Source organism: Pistacia vera, unplaced genomic scaffold, assembly GCF_008641045.1.
Source record: "Pistacia vera cultivar Batoury unplaced genomic scaffold, PisVer_v2 Contig58, whole genome shotgun sequence".
Lineage (NCBI taxonomy): Eukaryota > Viridiplantae > Streptophyta > Magnoliopsida > Sapindales > Anacardiaceae > Pistacia > Pistacia vera.
In genome coordinates, this window is record NW_022196423.1 from 826,547 (window position 1) to 838,832 (window position 12,286).

General features: G+C 32.1%; 1 protein-coding gene across 1 annotated transcript; it reads right to left on the reverse strand.

Annotated features, from left to right (window-relative positions):
* Positions 1-4,228: 4,228 nt before the first annotated feature.
* Positions 4,229-8,928, reverse strand: LOC116109437 (probable LRR receptor-like serine/threonine-protein kinase At3g47570). The gene is given in 2 exon segments (XM_031395648.1): positions 4,229-4,299; positions 6,224-8,928. Coding segments are annotated over 2 exon segments (2,751 nt in total). The 5' UTR covers positions 8,904-8,928.
* Between the last annotated feature and the right edge of the window lie 3,358 nt (positions 8,929-12,286).

Below are 12,286 nucleotides of genomic sequence, written 5' to 3' on the forward strand. Positions count from 1 at the left end.
TCCAGGTCTTCGTCCAAGTGGGTACATTATTGGAATTAATAGAACAATCCATTCTTTTAATACAAACTTTTATCTTAACCAATGACTATGATGAGTCAAAGTTGGCATACGTTGCTCATGTGATTAGATCTCTTGAAAAAGGTTGGGGAGTTATGTTATGACCATAGTGGCTAATGATACTATACTTATAATAGTTTCAATATTTGTGTGTTTATAAATTTAGAGAATGCAATGTTGGATTTGAGATGCTCTACTTTTATGAATCAGTGTATCATGATAAGACTCGAACATTTGTTTTCTGACAAAGTCAGCTTCTATTCTTGTTAATGCTTTATTGACTGCAGAGTCAATTGCATAATGTTTTAGGTAACCCATTTTCCACTTCAATGTGTATTTGAATTGTGATAAGAGGAGAGAGGGAGAAGTATATAAAATATTATGATACTATATTTTTTAATGGGAAGTTGTGTAATAATTATATAAAATTATAGAATAAATTGGTCAATTGTCGTCGGGACCGTTGATAATTGATAACTGGAAAATGTCTAGGGATGTCAGTTTTTTAGGCCCGGCCTAGAATCGGCCCAGACTTGGGTATACAGGGTGGGTATACCTGGCTCGGATATAAAAAACAGTTATTTAGTTCAACATTATCTTTCTATGTCTTAATAATTATAAAAATTATTTTTAAATACTATTTACCAAATATATTTGAAAAGAGATTGACTGATTGAGTGGGGCTTAATTTGTTTTTTTGTTTTTTCTTTAATTTAATTTATGAAGAACAAGCGAAGATAGCAAGATAAAATTCTAAATTTTGGGTTTTAATATTTGTCGATGTAGTGTTTCAAATAATTTATTCCTATTTATCAATTGATTTCAGAACAGAAGTCTATTTTAATTTCAAATGTATTAATTACACTTTTATAATTGTGTTCTTAGTTCATAATAGTATATTTGAAGTATCATAGAAATTTTGTATTTATTTAAAAAGAGGGTTCAGAAAACACAGGTCAAATATTATGGATAACAGAAATTAAAAAAAAAAAAAAAAAAAAAAAAAAAAAAAACGAAAGCAATGAAGTTTGAACATGAAACACAAAGCATTACAAAGCTAAGAAACAGAGCATAATGAAAATACAGAGATTACACATAAATAAAACAGAGCAATTAAATCACCCCCAACTTCAAAACAAGCAATCAAGAACAATGCAATATGTTGGATGAAGAGAGAATTGTAATCATTCATCTCTCCCTTAGACTTGAGAAATGGTCTTGATAGCTTTAGATTGTTGACTACATCATTCATGTCATTCGCTCTCTGGAGATGTTGTGGAACACGAGTCCAATCCTCAGCACGGAACCAAGAATTCTTCCATTTTCTTTTTATATCCTTTGAGATTCAAAGTTTTCATCATGATTTCTCACCTCCATCATCTCATTCATTTCTTTTCCAAGAGCAGTGATGGGTCAACAATGTCCATAACATGGTTTGAAAAGCCATTGAAACAAAGTTATGAATGCTCAAGTCATCTTTAAACATTTCATCTGTAGGTCTTACCTGTAAACATCTCCACAACAATATACCATAGCTGTATATGTCTCCGAGCCTGGAAACATGACCATCCATGTATTTCTACAATGTATGAAATTGGAGTCGGCACATGTCAATATAATAAAAGAAATTGATACTTAAAATTGTTTACTTTATGAATAATATAAGAATGACAAAATAATTTATATTATCTTATGTGTTCAAAGCTCAAGGACTTGATCCTTTTTTCAAACAAAAAATAGAATTAAATCTATAGAAATTTTACAAATTAAAGAGCAGTTAAATGTAAAAAAGAAATAGTTTAAGTATTTATTACTAAAGAATCTAAAATAAGAGCAAAAGAAAAAAAAAAATGGTAATTTAATTAGCAAGTTATAGACATTTCCATATTTTAATATAAGCTCTGCTTGTTGTACAAATTCGTACTTCTTAATGGTCTGCATAATCTTGAATTATTGATGGAACAGAACATGAATATACACATAAGCATAGTCAATAATTTAATCTAGTGGTGGACGAGATATAACAGTAGTAAAATTAATAAAAAATTTAATAAAATGTTTAGACTTTATGTAATTAATTATCTGTATTGTTATAAATAAGTTTTTTGACAGTTGTTCGTATTTTGAAAGATTTAAATATAATAAAGTTATTATGGCCAAAGAAATCAATTTTAGATGTTGCAATATTCATGAAAATAATTTATGATAATAATTAAAATGAGAATTTTATAGAGTTCTTGGACTTTTAAAGGGAAAAATTTGAATCAATGATAAGTATGAGAAAATGAAAGACACTATTCATAAAAACTACTATATTGTATTACACGTGTATTTTCAGAATATAATAAAATAAATAGTGATAAAAATGTGATAAATTGATAATAATTAGAATGAGAAATGTTGTAATTAATTAAACGAAGGTTAAGACCTTAAGAATTTCTAAAAATAAAATGATAATCCAGAACTAAAATTCAAATATACTTTTGAGAAAAAAATAAAAATAATAAAAAATACTTGGAGGGATGTAGCCAATAGAACCTCTTAGAGCAGCTGATGTTATTGACTTTGCAAGGCTATTGATGATTCAAAAAGGAACCTCGACAATCCAAAGTCACCAAATGGGCCATCATATCTTCATCAGTAGCACATTGCTTGGCTTGAGGTCACAATGCACAATTGGAGTCTGACAATGGATGATGGAGATAATCAAAAGCAGAAGCAACATCAATTGCTACATTTAGTTCTGCATAAGGGTCAAGTTCTTGATTCCAGCAAGTTGCTCATTAGGACCGGATGTAGCCACTTGTCCAAACTTCCATTAGACATGAACCAAAAACAAGACATTTAAAGTCATTTCCTCATAATCAACACTTGAACAAACAGATGATCTTGAGGATGTTACGGTGTCGTATGCTTTTCAAAGCATGCATTCTCAATGAAAATCTTTAAGGCTCTTGATGTTGAACTTTTGACACCTAATTGCAACAATTTTTCCATCACCAGAAAGAGTACCTTTGTAGAAAGAACACCAAACTACCCACACCGAACAAATTTTCATAGAAAAGTTATTAGTTGATTTTAAAATGTCAGAGTAAGATAAAGTAACTGACTTTCGATCGAAGATGTAGTGGAACTGTCGTGAAGATTTCTTTTGTAATATAAAAAAAAGAAATCACCACCAGAGTCGTACTGTAACACCAATAATTATTGAGATTACTATTCTTAATTAATATGCTTTTCAGAAACTTTTGTTGAGCATAAGGCAAAAGTAGTTCTGGAGCACCGCACAAGCTTTTCATTTCCAATAAGTGAAATCTCGGCACTTGCATTTGCGAATATCCTTTCTTGGGTACTTTACCTTCAAGCTTATAAATGAAAGATTGGATACTGAGAAACAAAAATTGGCTGAAAAATTCAGGAATTTGGCAGATAAATTGTTCCAAGAAGATCCAATCCTAAACTCTTAAACTTTTCAAAGATTCAGGATAGTCCCAAACATGTTATTCCCAAGTACAGACGTTTCAAACTAGTACAACTTCAAGGCTACTAGGAATTTCACCGGATAATTTGTCGGATACACCAACTCTCCAAGATTTTTTAAGTTACCCACTTCTAGTGGTAGTGAACCACAAAAAATTATCAGACAAACCCAAATAAATTGATATGGAAGAAAGACCGAAAACTTCTTTGGGTATGTGCCATTTAGACTATATTCCCTAAATACAATGCTAGCAATTTTTGACACTTTCCAAGACTTGGAGGTATGCTTCCCTCGAATTCATTATGCTCAAACAAAGCTTAATTAATTTAGTCAAGTTGCACAGTGAGGATGGGATTAATCCAGAAAACTTATTGTTACATAAAGACAATTTCTCTAGATTCGTAGTCTCCCAATAGCTTCAGCTGGAAACACTACCAATTAGTAGTCGTGCAAAGGATAAGACAGTTAGGTTAACCAGGTTTCCAATCCCAGCAGGGATGTTTCATGAATCGATTCATTCCAATATCTAAAATTTGCAATTGAGTTGAAAGGTTGCCTATGGAATTAGGCAACTCTCCCCAAAAGCTATACCATAGGACCCAGTCCTACAAGCCTAGTACAATTAGACAAAATTTTAGAAATTCAAGTCACCAATTTCCCCCTTTCCAAGTCTTTATACTCCAAATAAGTCTAATGAGACTTGCAAGCTTCCAAACCTTCTGGAACATTCCCAGTGAGGCTATTATTACAAAGATCAACTCCTGAAAGTTTAGAAGCATTTGGCAATGTACAGGAATACTTCCTGTAAAATAGTTATAATTACAATTAAATTCTTCAAGATTGGGGAGATTGAGTCCAAATCTGACGGCAACTGCCGTGCAGCTGGTTTTGAAACACAGAGAAATAGTACATTGAAGAGAGATTTAAAATTGAGTAGGGATGGTACCAGAGAAATAATTCCCACCAATTTGAAAAAATCTCAAGCCTGATATAAACCTAGTTCCTTGGGTATGCTCCCCTGTAAATATTCTGCGCAAGGACCAGAAAGCCAAGAGAAGAAATATTGCCAATCCAAGCTGGAATTCTTCCTGTAAGATGTTTAGCTCCAGTAGCAGATATTCAGTTTCGACAATGAACTAAGCGGTCCGGAATCTGCCCAATAAACTCGTTGCGAGTAAATTAGCTCTCAGAGTTTGTACAACGAGATAAAATCGTTGGAATACTCCCACCAAAGTATATGAAGGCGAAGTTGAGATTTGCAGCTGCTTTAAACGGCCTATTTCGTTGAGGAACTTCACCACGGAAGCTATTGTTTTGCAAGTTGATAGCAGTAAGAGATGTAAGGGCCTATAGAGCGGTATCGATCCAGCCAACTTTTGCGATTTCAAGTACAAGATTGTGACCCTTCCATCAGTTGGACTGCATGTAACACCAGTCAATTGCAGAAATGCATAGAATCATTCCAGGAGCTCATGATCTGAGAGGGTCTTGATATTCGTTGCTGAAATCAAGTAAAGCGAGTCATCAGAGTGAAAGCCTGATGAGGCTGAGGTTATCATCATATAAGATGAAACAGAAGAAGGAAATGGAACAAAAAACATTTTGAATTGAAAAAGTATCGCTCCATGGTTTTGGAATGAAGAAAGAGTGATTGAATGTTTGAAGTTTGAACTGTGGAAGAAATAACAAAGAAAATTTTATGTACTGGTTATGTTGATTACAAATTTATAATATCTCGTTTGTCATCTGATCCACATCCACAAGGGTAAAATATTAAAAAAAAAAATTAGTATTTTCAATTAAAAAATCAGTATTTTCTGTGTTTAATGATTTTTTTCTTTCAGAAATCAAAATATAAACTTTAGGGAATAAATTTATTTTTTTTCCTACGGTTTAGAAAGCAAAAACAATAAAAAAAAGAAATGCAAATATAAATTATAAGGTCATCTTTATTTTAGTGTCCAAAAAACTTAAAAAAAAAAAAAAAAATGAATATTTTTATTTAGATATTTATTGGTTGTTAGTTTCACCACTTCAAACTGAAAATAAATCATATCTTCTTAATAAAAAAAAAAAAAAAAAGAAGAAGTTGTTTTAACTAAATACAAAAACTATTTGTTTGCCTTTAATGACTTTTAAAATACCATTCTTTAATTTTAAATTTCAATCATGCCCCTTAAAACCCTAACTCTTTCCATTTTATTCACGTTTTTATTACTTACTTGTTATTATCTTTTATATAACAATAATATACTCAATACTTGAAAAATGTTTTTGACATGTTTTCATATTTTGAAAGATTTAAATAATAATAAAGTTATTATGGCCAAAGAAATCAATTTTAGATGTTGCAATTATTCATGAAGAATAATTTATGATGATAATTAAAATGAGAAATTTTATAGAGTTATTGGACTTTTAAAGGGAAAAAATTGAATCAATGATAAAGTATTAAGAAAATGAAATGACACTACTCATAAAAACTACTTATATTGTATTACACGTGTATTTTCAGAGGATAATAAAATAATAAATAGTGATAAATTTATAATAATAATTAGAATGAGAAACGTTGTATTTAATTAAACGAAGGTTAAGACCCTAAGAATTTCTTAAAAGTAACATGATAATCAAGAACTAAAATTCAAATATACTTTTGAGAAAAAAAAAAAATAATAATAATACCTGGAGGGATGTAGCCAATAGAACCTCTTAGAGCAGCTGATGTTATTTGACTTTGCAAGGCATTATCTGATGATTCAAAAAGGAACTTCGACAATCCAAAGTCACCAACATGGGCTGTCATATCTTCATCAAGTAGCACATTGCTTGGCTTGAGGTCACAATGCACAATTGGAGTCTGACAATGGTGATGGAGATAATCAAAAGCAGAAGCAACATCAATTGCTACATTTAGTCTCTGCATAAGGGTCAAGTTCTTGATTCCAGCAGATTGCTCGTTAGGCACCGGATGTAGCCAGTTGTCCAAACTTCCATTAGACATGAACTCAAAAACAAGACTTTTAAAGTCATTACCTTCATAATCAACACTTGAGCAAACAGTTATGATCTTGAGGATGTTACGATGTCGTATGCTTTTCAAAGCATTGCATTCATCAATGAAACTCTTTAAGGCTCTTTGATGTTGAACCTTTAACACCTTAATTGCTACAACTTTTCCATCACTAGAAAGAGCACCTTTGTAGACAGAACTGAAACTACCCACACCAAGCAAATTTTCATTGGAAAAGTTATCAGTTGATTTTAAAATGTCAGAGTAAGACAGACTTAACTGTCTATCAATCGAAGATGTATTGAAACTTGTCTGTGAAGATTTCATTTTGTAATATAAAACAAAAGAAATCACCAACAGAATTGCAATTGTAACACCAATAATTATTGAGATTACTACCTCTTTATTAATATACTTTTTAGAACCTTTTGTTGAGCATACATTTAAAAGTAGTTCTGGAGCACCGCCACAAAGCTTTTCATTTCCAATAAGTGAAATATTGGCACTTGCAATTGCGAATATCCCTTACTTGGGTACTTAACCTTCAAGCTTATTAAAAGAAAGATTGAGATACTTGAGAAACAAAAATTGGCTGAAAAATTCAGGAATTTGGCCAGATAAATTGTTCCAAGAAAGATCCAATTCCTCTAAACCTCTTAAACTTTTCAAAGATTCAGGAATAATCCCTCCAAACATGTTACTTCCCAAGTGCAGACGTTCCAAACTAGTACAACTATCAAGGCTACTAGGAATTTCACCTGATAATTTGTTCTTGGATACATCCAACTCTCCAAGATTTTTCAAGTTACCCACTTCAAGTGGTAGTGAACCAGTCAAAAAATTATTAGACAATCGCAAATAAATTGAAATGGAAGAAAGACCGAAAACTTCTTTGGGTATGGTGCCATTTAGACTATTACTATCTAAATCCAATTCTTGCAATTTTTGACACCTTCCAAGACTTGGAGGTATGTTTCCTACAAATTCATTACTGTTCAAAAGAAGCTTAAATAATTTAGTTAGGTTACCGAGGGAGGATGGTATTATCCCAGAAAACTTGTTGGAATCTAAAGACAAGACCTCTACATTCTGGAGCCTCCTAATAGCTTCAGCTGGAACACTACCACTCAAGTAGTTTTCATCAAACGTTAAGACAGCTAGGTTAACTAGGTTTCCGATCCCAGGAGGGATATTCCCATGAATAAGATTCATCCCAAAGTTTAAAGTTTGCAATTGAGTTGAAAGGTTTCCTATGGAACTAGGCAACTCTCCACCAAAACCATTACAACAAAGACCCAACACTTTAAGACTAGTACAATTAGCCAGGGCAGATAAAAAATTCAATTCATCAATTTCCCCCTTTCCAAGTCTATTATAGTTAAAATTAAGTCTAATTAGACCTTTCAAGCTTCCAAAGCTTTCTGGAATATTCCCAGTGAGGCTGTTTCCATAAAAATCAATGACGGAAAGATTAGAAGCATTTGACAATGATTCAGGAATACTTCCTGTAAAATAGTTAACACCGCCAGAAAATATTTCAAGATTAGGGAGAGTGAGACCAACATCTGAGGGCAGCTGCCCATGCAGCTGGTTTTGAGCAACAGCGAAATAGTATATAGAAGAGAGATTATAAATTGAAGTAGGGATGGTACCAGACAGATTATTGGAAAAAAGTTGAAAAAGTCTCAAGCCTGATATCAAACCTAGTTCCTTGGGTATGCTCCCTTGTAAATTATTTCGCGCAAGGGACATAATGAGAAGAGAAGAAATATTGCCAATCCAAGCTGGAATTCTTCCTGTAAGATTGTTAGCTCCAAGTCCCAGATATACCAGTTTCGACAATGAACTAAGCTGGTCCGGAATCTGCCCAATAAACTCGTTGTAACTAAATCCAAGTACTCTAAGATTTGTACAACGAGATAAATTCGTTGGAATACTCCCACCAAAGTAATTGAAGGTGAAGTTGAGAGTTTGCACTTGCTTTAAACGGCCTATTTCTTGAGGAACTTCACCATGGAAGCTATTGTTTTGCAAGTTGATAGTAGTAAGAGATGTAAGGTTTCCTATAGAAGATGGTATCGATCCAGCCAACTTTTGCGATTTCAAGTACAAGATTGTGACCCTTCCATCAGTTGGACTGCATGTAACACCAGTCCAATTGCAGAAATGGATAGAATCATTCCAGGAGCTCATGATCTGAAGAGGGTCTTGAGTTATTCGTTGCTTGAAATCAAGTAAAGCGAGTTCATCAGAGTGAAAGCCTGATGTGGCTGAGGCGATCATCCATGAAAGATGAAACCAAAGAAGGAAATGAAAGAAAAAGGTTTTGGAATTGAAAAAGTGTCGCTCCATGGTTTTGGGAATGAAGAAAAGAGTTATTGTGTGTGAACTAAGTGGGAGAATAACAAAGAAAATTGTATATACTAGTTATGTTGATTATAATAATCTTTTTCAAAAATATCAAGAAGTTGGTGTGGTTTATTTTGATCCACATCCCATAGACAAACTGTAAAGTATTTAAAAAAGAAAAATTAGTACGTTTTTTAATAGAAAACTAACGCTAATGTTTTACAGTTTTATGATTTTTTTTTTTTTTAATTAAAGTCAAAACGCATGTTTTGTTCTAACAACAAAAAAAAATAAAGCAAAAATCATAGCACATGCATTATAAAAAAATTATAGCAAAAATTATTTATATTTTTGTTGTTATCACCAAGCCTCCTGTCTAGGCACAAATTATTTATTATTAATCATAATCAACGTACATAGATGTAAGTCAAGTGAGAAGATTATTTATGATAGTGATGAAAGTCTTCTCTCTTAATAGGTGGACCCTTGACTTCCTACGCACAAAAATGCCAGCCTGCCTTTTAAGGCTTTAACTTTTGAGGAAAATAATAGACATCCGGAGTAGTTGTGCATCAAATGATGTAATAAAATCCTGACCGTTAATTAATTATAACTTAATATTAATTGACGGTTAGGATTTTGTCACGTCATTCGATGCACAAATTTAGTACACTACTCCTTGTGACTATAGCATTACTCTAACTTTGAAACGTATTAATTACTCTTTAATAATTACTGCTCTCACTAATAGACAAAATAGAAATTATTATATGAAATAACTAAAATGGATACTGTTTAATAGAGGAATGTAAGTTTAATTAATTGGTTCGTCACTAAGGAGCTACATCTTTTATATAGGGAGTATACGATCTTCTAAATCTCTTAACTATGTCAATTACAGATTATACAATATTCTGTCTAACATAATTATGAGATTACATAATTTGTAAAATATTTTGAGATCGTATACTTGACATAACTAAAGGATTACAGAAGATTTACAAGATTACAGAAGATTTACACAATATTATGGAAATCTCAACACTCTCCATCAAGTTGATGCTAAAACTTGTAAGAATATGCGTTTAGAGACAACTTTGATAAGGATGTCAGCCAATTGATTCTCTGATTAAATCTTGGGTAATTCAATAATCGTTTCATCCAGTGGCGGATTTACTTAATGACGAGTGGGGACCACGGCCCCCACTCAAATTTTAAAAAATTTCAGAGTCCATAAATATTTTTATTTATTTGTATTTTACCCCCTATAAAACTTTAACATTTCGCCCCCACAAGACTTTAATATTTCACCCCTATATAACTTTGACATTTTGGGAAAAGAAGAGCTTTTTTGGTTTTTGAACTCTTACAGTTTCAGAACAAAACAGACGCTAAAAAGTAAAACCTCTCTTTCCTCTTTCTCTCTTCCCTTTTTCTCTCATGGTGCAGGTCAGCAGGTGCTCTAACTCTCAGTCTCTCTCAAACTCTGACTCTCAATCTCTCACCAAACTCTCCTTCCAAGGCTGAACGACTGAACCAACATCCAGCTGTACTTTTCATCCATTTATCAAAGGTAATGTCCCTAATCCTAAAGGCTAAATCCCTAATTTTCTCTATTCATTCCATGTTTTACAGTTGTAGAAATTTTTTTATTGTAGTTTCCAATAAAATTGAGTATTATATATTTAGAATTTGTGATTTACTAAACTTGAATCTTGCTCCTAATGGCCAACCAGAGTCTTTGAAATTGAAGGGGCCCTTACCATTTAGCCAATGCAGCAATGCCCATTGCCCAGACGTCCCCAAGCACAATGAAAAACAGGACAAAAAATAAATTATTCATTCATCAAGAATTATGCCTCATTTACTGCTGATGGTTGGATTTGGAACTTGGATCATGTTACATGTATAATTTCAGTTTATTTTTTTAATTTAATTATTGTTGAGAAATAAGTTTGGCTTGGTTACTTTGTAGGTGTATTTTAATTTTAATCCACTCAATTGGGAAAGGCAAAAAAAAAAAAAAAACAAAAAAANAAGAAGACCAGCAATGAAGGTGCTGAGATTGGAAGAACAACGGAGCTTACCAAACCAGCTCATAAGGTGAAACTTTGAATGATTTTGAGATGAAAATTTTTGGAAGAATGAAAAGAATGGAGGAGAATGGAGCGGAGAAGGAAGAGTTGTGCTTGGGTTGCATAGATGAATGCAATGTTTACTTCGCTTTTTCCGTCAACCTCGCCTAACGTAGCTCCTTCTTATAGACATTTCCACCCCTTCATATGCGGGTAACGTTACCTCTGCATTCACCCTGTTGCACAAAATTACTTTTAAACACCATCTATTAAAGCTTTACCTTTTTGAAAGTGCCTCCAATATCTAAGAACAAATGAAATAAATTATCTTTTGTTTTGATAATATAAAAAGATATACCAAAAATCATATAATTAAAAATAATATTATATGAATCTTCATTTAAAAAGATTAAATTATTGAGGAAGATAGATAGCATGTTCTATAAAAGTTGGGCATGTGGGTTTGTTGAGAGAGTTGAGTCTGGAATTGGATCCTTTAAATTTTGTCTGTAATTAGTCAGGACTCTGTTATAAAACTTACTTAAAAGGGAATTGAATTTTGAAAATAAATCTCAACAATTTAGGGAATAAAATCGATCTTAAAAGGTATTAAGAATCTACTTTTTGATTATACGGAATCTAAAGATGAAGGAAAATAAAAAGATATAGTTGGGGTTAGTTTTGGGATTTCAAATTGGCAATTGGCATCACATATTCATTATGCATGCTATAGTTGGTTACTTGTACAAGTAGGACTTTTTGATTTTGTTAGGTAACTTAGGTGTGGGAAATAATGGGAGTTGTCCTTGTGGACTTCAATTCAATTATTCACTCTTTTTAATACTAATATCTTCTCTTTCCTTCCTCTTTCTTCAACTTGTCCCAAATCTCATTCCTCATTATTATTCTTTTTCTTTTTTTTTAAATTATAAAAAAAATCAACGGTTGAATTATTATTGACAAAAATTAACATCAACATAGGAAAATACTAAAAACAAGTCAATGATTACATCCTTTGACAAGTCAATTTCAGCTTCCCTCTATTAACAAGCCATGTGCTGTACGATTGTATTTGTGAGGAGCAGTGGTAGACTGGTAGATCACACCATATTAAGATTTTATTGGATTCATATCAATAAATAAAGTCCACTAAATAAACATAAAATTATCTAACAAATTATCAATATAAATTATAATTACATTATAGTTGCCAGATTGAATTTTAAATAGAATAAAATTATAATATTAGATATTTATTTGTTTGTTTATTACAAAAAAGGGGTGTTAGCCGAGCCGGTAAAAATTCTAACT